General features: G+C 47.3%; 1 protein-coding gene across 1 annotated transcript in view; it reads right to left on the bottom strand.

The window, feature by feature from the left end:
- Positions 1-642: 642 nt before the first annotated feature.
- The window catches only part of EIF2B5 (eukaryotic translation initiation factor 2B subunit epsilon), a 9,328-nt gene continuing 2,888 nt past the window's right edge, over positions 643-7,082 (bottom strand). Inside the window, exons 4-17 of the mRNA XM_015570431.1 lie at positions 6,618-6,803; positions 6,362-6,539; positions 6,196-6,276; positions 5,850-5,927; positions 5,079-5,391; positions 3,995-4,140; positions 3,634-3,775; positions 3,412-3,513; positions 3,113-3,220; positions 2,835-2,925; positions 2,416-2,539; positions 1,731-1,856; positions 1,224-1,334; positions 643-1,064 (exon numbers count right to left, since the gene is read on the bottom strand). Coding sequence (XP_015425917.1) covers positions 1,005-1,064; positions 1,224-1,334; positions 1,731-1,856; positions 2,416-2,539; positions 2,835-2,925; positions 3,113-3,220; positions 3,412-3,513; positions 3,634-3,775; positions 3,995-4,140; positions 5,079-5,391; positions 5,850-5,927; positions 6,196-6,276; positions 6,362-6,539; positions 6,618-6,803 — 1,846 coding nt within the window. The 3' untranslated portion in view covers positions 643-1,004. The remainder of the gene's footprint in view (positions 1,065-1,223; positions 1,335-1,730; positions 1,857-2,415; positions 2,540-2,834; positions 2,926-3,112; positions 3,221-3,411; positions 3,514-3,633; positions 3,776-3,994; positions 4,141-5,078; positions 5,392-5,849; positions 5,928-6,195; positions 6,277-6,361; positions 6,540-6,617; positions 6,804-7,082) is intronic.

Genomic DNA, 7,082 nt, shown 5'->3' with positions numbered 1-7,082 from the left:
AGGGACATAGAAAGGGAATGGACTGACTATTCTTGGGGGGAAAGGGGTGTGGGAGATGTGGGAAGATACTGGACAAAAATTGTGCACCTATGGATGAGGACAGTGGGTGGGGAGTGAGGGCAGGGGTGGGGCGGGAACTGGGAGGAGGGGAGTTATGGGGGGAAAAAAGAGGAACAAATGTAATAATCTGAACAATAAAGATTTAAATAAAAAAAAAAAAGTAATGAGATCTTGAGCAAATTTCCTTATCTTTAAGATGAAGAGTAGCCCAGTTCCCCTGATCGTAGTACTGGATCAACTGGACAAAGCATGAGGGACTGGAAGGTGGTTGATGGACTTTATACATGTTTGGCATTATCACTCTCTGGCAGGAAAGTGCTCAGACTGGGACGCTCTCTGGAAACAGGCTTGGGCACACTACTCCAGGATCAGAAATAGGTCTGCAGAGATTAACTCCTCCAATATCCAGGAGCCCTGGCAATGGTCAATTAGCAAGGCACCACAGTACCACCTAGTGGCCATAACACTCCTCTTCTCCTGCTCTCCCAGGTGTTAAGGCTGTCGTGTCAGAGGTTCAGAACTCTTTGGTCACCTATTGCAACAGCTCATCAGTCAGAGTTGGACAGAAACCAAACACACCCACTCTCTCTTTTTTTAATATTAACAAATACAAGCAGCAGAAAAGGCCAGCTGCTCTCTGCTGCTTCCTGAGGGAAAGCTAAAACACAAAGCTGTGCCTCTGGCCTTCCTCTGTCTGCAGGGCCTGCTTAGCTCCTCATTAGGCAGAGCTTTTTTCCAGCCCAACTTCCCTCATCCCAACTCCCAAGTCAGGATGTGAGGCACATGGTTGCTGGCGGTGAGAAGAACACTGTAGTTCCAGCCTCTGCTCCTTCAAGTCTCAGCCAGGATGGTGGTCACTCGTATTCTGCAACTAGCCTCTCACTTGCCCTGGCCCAGAAGCCAGGGGGCCTTCACTCACACCCACAGGAGCAGGCAGTGGGATTTCAGTCATCTTCAGATGACTCCTCTTCTGCCTCTTTTAACCACTGGATGAATCTCTGCAGCTGTAAGACAGCATAGAGGAGAGCTACTGAGGGAGGGGCACATAACCCTCCTGTTCTCCTTGGTGGATAAACAGCTCAAACAATCAGAGTCCCAGGGACCAACCACCCTGTGGGCCAAGGGCCAGACGACCACCGTGGCAAGAGGGTATCCTGACTCACCTGTTGGTTCTTGCGCAACTGTCGGCCCTTGTCAGTTGTATCCTTTTGGTTGTACCAGCTTAGGATTGTTTCCTCAGCTAGGATCTCCAACTGGTAGAAAGCCATCAATACCTGCAGAAGGCCAGCAGAGATCTCAGAGACCATGCAGAGTCCAGCAAGATTAATGGATAACAGAGGAAGAGGAGGCAAGATCTTAGCACCTTTCACTACCAGGTTCTTAGCTCTCTTCTACACTGAAACAGTCTTCTCCAAAACAGAAAAGAGTAAGCTCTTCACAGTGATACTGGGACAGGTATAACTTTTGGAACTATTGCTAGGTAGTGCTCTATGCATTCCCAGGGCAAAGCTGTACTATCCCAGCAATGAACACAATACCAGGGATGGATGGTGCTGTTAACCAAACTCCATATTGGATTCATGTCAGTCTCTTTGTTTGTAGCTCCATGGAGGTCACCAAAGCCTGTTTCAAAGCAAATGCAGGACTATGAGTCTTGAGGTGGTATTCACCTTGGCCATGGAAGTACCAAGAGCTTCATGCTCCAGGAAGAAGTCCTCAATGGCTGCCAGCGCTTCCAAATGATCAGCTGCACGCTTTATGTAGTTCCTAAAAACAGGGCTCCAGGCCTTGAGCAGCTACGGAAGAAAGGAAAAGGGACCTGCAACATATGCCTGAGACATACACCTGAACAGCAAAGAAAATAAATATTGATAGCATGCATCTTTCATGATTTGGGAAGACAAGGAGATGATATAGGCCCTGAAGAATCATATCAGAAGTACTTAGTAACTGCTAGCAGTCAGGCTTGGGGAAAAAGAGGTTCCCCAGCGATCGTGAAAGGGGGTCAGATATGCAGGCTGCCTCAAAGATACCTATTCTCAGCCTACAGGTTGATCTTATTCTGAGTCAAATCATTTACAGTCAGAGAGTCTAAAGTCCAGATCTGTTCTGGGTATACCTTTGGGGTTTGGTATAGCCTGAATCCTGGAGTCTCAAAGGCCATTCAGGATTGAACCTAACTTGACTCCTCTGGACCAACCAAAGCTGCTCTAGAATCCAGTCTGATTCCAGAGGTGAGGAGAAACACAATATGCCACAAGACCTTCTATTCCTGATTTCTTTTAAAATCACCACAGCAAGGATGTGTATTTGCTTCCACCCAACCCCTTGTATTCGGCCCCAATCTTTGCTCACGGGAAGCAGCAGGGCACAGTAGCGGTTTGGATCCAGCGGGGAATCCATTTGTTGCAGGGGGAATTCCAGGACCACGTGGCTCAGTACCTGCATCACCTCCTTTAGGCTTATGTTGTAGGCGTACCTGTGGGGAGACTGTGGTGACACCAAGGCCTTCATTGGCCCTTTCAGCATGCTGTAGGGCTGACTTTGGTAGGACACTGGGGAAGAGGAAGTCAGATGGAACAACGTGGAAGGGAGAATTTTGGAAGGAGAAATATACCAAGACTAAAACCTAATGCTCTCTTTGCTCCAAATTCAAATGGCTTTGTACATTCGGGATGTCAAGGAAACAGATTCCTATATGGGGAAGAACCAGGAGAGCCTCTATCTGCCTGGGATTACTCCAGGGAAAGAAAATAGGGAGGGGCTGCTCTTACTTGAGAGAGTTGATCTCTAGGACTAGGTTATCACAGGAGATGTTCTCCTCCTTGCCCCGCTGTAGTGTTCCCAGGACTTCATTCTGGAAGACTAAAATCAAAGCAAGAATAAGTTCGTGGGGCCAACATTACTCCAGAAGGTGTTAAGTCATTTAGTTCTGACTTGATACCAAACCTCTCCTGGGAGGAATACAAGTCTTTGGCTGGTTGATCCAGATAAAGAACAAACTGGAGGTTTTCCTCTTTCATCCCAAGATACTGCTTCCCTGGCCACTCACCTTTGATGTCATCCATCTGTGGGGAGCCTGCCCGGCTATCTAGCTCCTCAGAATCCATACTTCGCTCACTTTCTGTTTCACTTTCTTCTTCTACGTTGATCGTGAGTCCTGAGAACCATAAAGGGTGAGAAAAAAGAAAAATAAGGAACGAGCCATTGACAGAGAATCATATATATGGCCTGTCTGCATGAATAAAGCAGTGAACAAGTAGTCTGATTCTGAAGTGTTCACTCTCCTTTAAAATGTTCTGATTCAGAAAGCGTGTGCGTGTGTGTGTGGCAGGAATAGGCCTATCTCACCCCACAGATTCTGCCGTAGTTCTTCCTCTTCTTCCATGTTCATGTCTGCAGCTTTCCAGAGGTAGCCCTGGCCTGCAACTCCGACTTCTGCTGGATTGTAACCTGGAAAACAATGATCTTTAGCAAGGGCCTGTGGAAGTACGCATTCCTCCAGGAGGAAACACTGGTTTTTCTATGGGACAGAGAGACACACAGATGCCCCACACCTGCTGAGCCTCACACCTTTCAGCTTCACTTTCTCCTTTTCTTGATCAGCCCCAGAATCATCACTGAACTGGCTATCGTCCTCATCTTCCTCTGCATCTGGAGGGTGCAAAGAGATCACCGAGCCCTCAGGCAGTGTGATGTTTGGACCCACTACCACCTAGGGGAGAAAAAAGGAGTGGGTGGCACAGATCCATTAGTGTGTTGGGGAAAATTACATTCTGACAAAGACAGTGACTAAGCCAACTAGCAGGCAAATGAAACCACTGGATTTGGAATCTCAGTTCAGGCTGGATTATAGTTGGACATAGGTCCCTTCTGGTTTAGCATGACCACCACTCAGTTTGGGGCCTGTCCAGAGTATGGAACCGGTTCTCACCTGGGAAGTGAGGACACAGTGTGGCTTCAGTGTAACTCGTTCCTTGACCTCAGCATTGTCACAAAGCAGAGACTGATGGATCTGTGCTCCAGTAGCCACTCGAACACCCTGCCACAGGTAGGCCTGGTCCAGCACCACGTTATCACCTGGCTCAGGACAGGAAGAACTCCTGGTCACTCAGGGCTCCAACTCCAGACCAGGGCCATTCTTGGAAGACATGGCTGACTGATACCAGCATAGCTCCCATCCAGCTCAAATACTCCATCCCCCAACTCACCAGAAATACCTGCTTCCCTTCTAAGCCCAGGCCTTAGGGTAGAACATTGCTCAGCCTGACCATCCTCCACCAGGTTTATGACAGCTTATATGATTTGGCTGGAGAATAGTGGGCAAAGGCCCTGAAGGTGGGATTGTGCTGTAGGACATCACACAGGACTTAAGAACCTGAGAACCCTCAAGATTTCTGGGGACCTCTAGAACTCAAGAAACTTATTAGATTCATGTCCATATCTATCCCATCTCTTCTTGTACATTTTGAATTAAAATCTTATTGGTCTTTTAAAGAGGCAGTTCAATTTAAAGCATCACATTCCTACATCTAAAGTGAGTCACTAAGAGGCTAACCAGACAGTATGATAGAGTAAAAAGGACACTGGACTTAACAACCAGAATACTTAGATTTAAGCTCCAGCACTGCCTCTTTAGCTATGACCTTGGGCAACACAACCTCTTTGAGCCTTACCTATAAACTGGGGATAAGTAACACCTTCCTCACAAGGTTTTAGTGAGGATTAAATGAAATAATGTATGCAAAAGGTCTTTGTAAGCTGTAATGTACAGATGTTGTTATTGCATGTTAATTATCCACTTGGTCTTGAGTATGAATACAGGGTACCCGGGAATGTGAGGAATCACCCAGTAAGAGGCTCACAGGGCACAAACGACAGCCTCACCGTTTTTACCTCTGTTCCCTCCTTTGTTAAGGGGGCCACTCTAGTTCCCTATTCTCAAGGACTAATCCTCTGTCTCCTCCCCAGGTTCCTACTCTTAAGATGACTGGCTTGACTCCCCCACCTGTGCTCACCAATGTGACAGCCAGGGCCAATGACACTGTTGGTGATGGAGCAATTGCTGCCAATGACAGTGCCAGAGCCCAGGAGCACATTTTCCTCCAGGATGCTGCCATGGCCCAGGCTGACCTCAGGCCCTCGGTAGATGTTGTGCCGGGAATGAGTGCAGTTCTGAGTTGTGTTGTCAGTGAAGTTTGCCTCTGGGGTGAGAGGGTAGACCCATCGGCGGATGACATCAGCGCAGACAGCTGCATACATGTGTAGGTTGGAGACTCGGGCACCATATTCCCTAGTTGTCACATGCATGTGGATCTGGTTCCCTAGAATCTGAGGACAAGGAAAGGGAGGTCGCCCAAGTAAGCAAGAGAGGAAGAACACCCCCAGGTACAATACTTTTCTTACCTTCGTAAGTTTCCCTCTGTCACTCAATGTCACAAATGGCCTGAGACTTTTGTGTACTGCTTCCCCCCAACCCTAGCTATTTTTCTCTCTCCTAAGGCTCAATAAAACAGAAAAGGGGACCAAAAGTTATCTGTATGAGATGAAATCTTAGCCCTCTTTTATTATTTTGTTAAAAACATTTTTAAAATTTATTGATTGATTTTAGAGAGAGAAACATCAATCTGCTGTTCCATCCATCCACACATTCACTGGTTCACTCTTGCATGTGCCCTGGTAGGGGATTGCACCCCAAACCTTGGCATATTGGGAGGATGCTTCAACCAACCGAACTCCCCAGCCAGGCTTAGTGCTCTTTCAAAGAGGCACTGGGAGCCTTTTCTTACCTCCTCATTCACTAACAGGCCTCGCACAAAGTCGTCCCGAGTTTGGTAGTCAAAGTTGTCTGTAAAGAGTTGAGCCACCTATGGGAGGAAGTTGGATGGGGTCAAGGTTAGGTGCTATTCTCTGGAAGCAAAGATAAGTCCCCAGAGACCTATCAGACCTATGACAGTGGGACAAGGGCCAGAATCCCAATATTGGGGTCAAGATGACAGCAACTATGTGCTGTAGAACAAATTAGAGAAAGAGGGAGTAGAAATATGCCCCTGGCCTTCTGGGGACGGGGAAGGGAAGTACCACATCCTCAGAGTTCTACTCTTTGATGTGCAGCCCTGACCCTGAAGGGTTCACCTGAGGAGAGCAGATGCTGATATGACAATCCAGTAAATCATAGCGAATCTCCACTCCATCTCCACTGCCCCGAAACAAACTCTGTGGAGAGAAGTTATAAGGATTTTAACCAGTCACACTGAATCCTGTCACTTTCCCACTTCAAAAAAGCCAGACACCCACACACCAGAGGAAAAGAAAAGCGTCGAAGGCCTTGGGTCTTCTGAAAATGGAGAACCCGGTTTGTGGCACTATCCATAGCCACTACCACATTGTCCTCATGGCAACGAGTTGGGTGACTGGGGGATGATTCCTTGAAGATCATTGTCATCACAGACACATTTTTTTCTAGCTTTCGCCTCAACCTACAAAGGATAGGAGGGAGAGGGTCTTAGGGCTCTGCTGGTCCCATACCGTTGTCCCTACCATTTTCCCATCCTGACCTGTGTTCCTCCAGGGCTCTGGTAATATTGATGTTTGAGATGACGTCCCCATATACCAGAAGGAAGTCAGAGCGCACCAAGGCCTTGGCATCAACATCACGGAGAACATCCCCCAGTGATCGATACAGATCTGATGTAATTATTCGAACCACATTGAGAGATGTAGGGCGGCACCACTTGGATTTCCTAAAGGAAGGGGGGCGGTGGCAGTGAAGGGATTGAGTAAATCAAACATAAAGATCATGTAGAACTTCCCCATTTTCTCCCCCAATCAACATTTATACTCCTTCTCTGGCTTTTTTGAATTCCTGCCAGCGTCCCTCAACTTCAAAGAGCTTTTTGAACTTATAATTAATGGTTTCAGCATCCTGTGTCACCAGGCTTGTTTTATGGGTTAGGAAGCATGGTTATTTCTCTCCATAGCCTAACCCCTATCCCCAAACATGGATTTGAATTCAAATTCCT

This window comes from Myotis davidii, unplaced genomic scaffold, assembly GCF_000327345.1.
Source record: "Myotis davidii unplaced genomic scaffold, ASM32734v1 scaffold27, whole genome shotgun sequence".
Lineage (NCBI taxonomy): Eukaryota > Metazoa > Chordata > Mammalia > Chiroptera > Vespertilionidae > Myotis > Myotis davidii.
The sequence above is the reverse complement of the archived record's forward strand: the minus strand, read 5'-3'. Positions and strand labels throughout refer to the sequence as shown.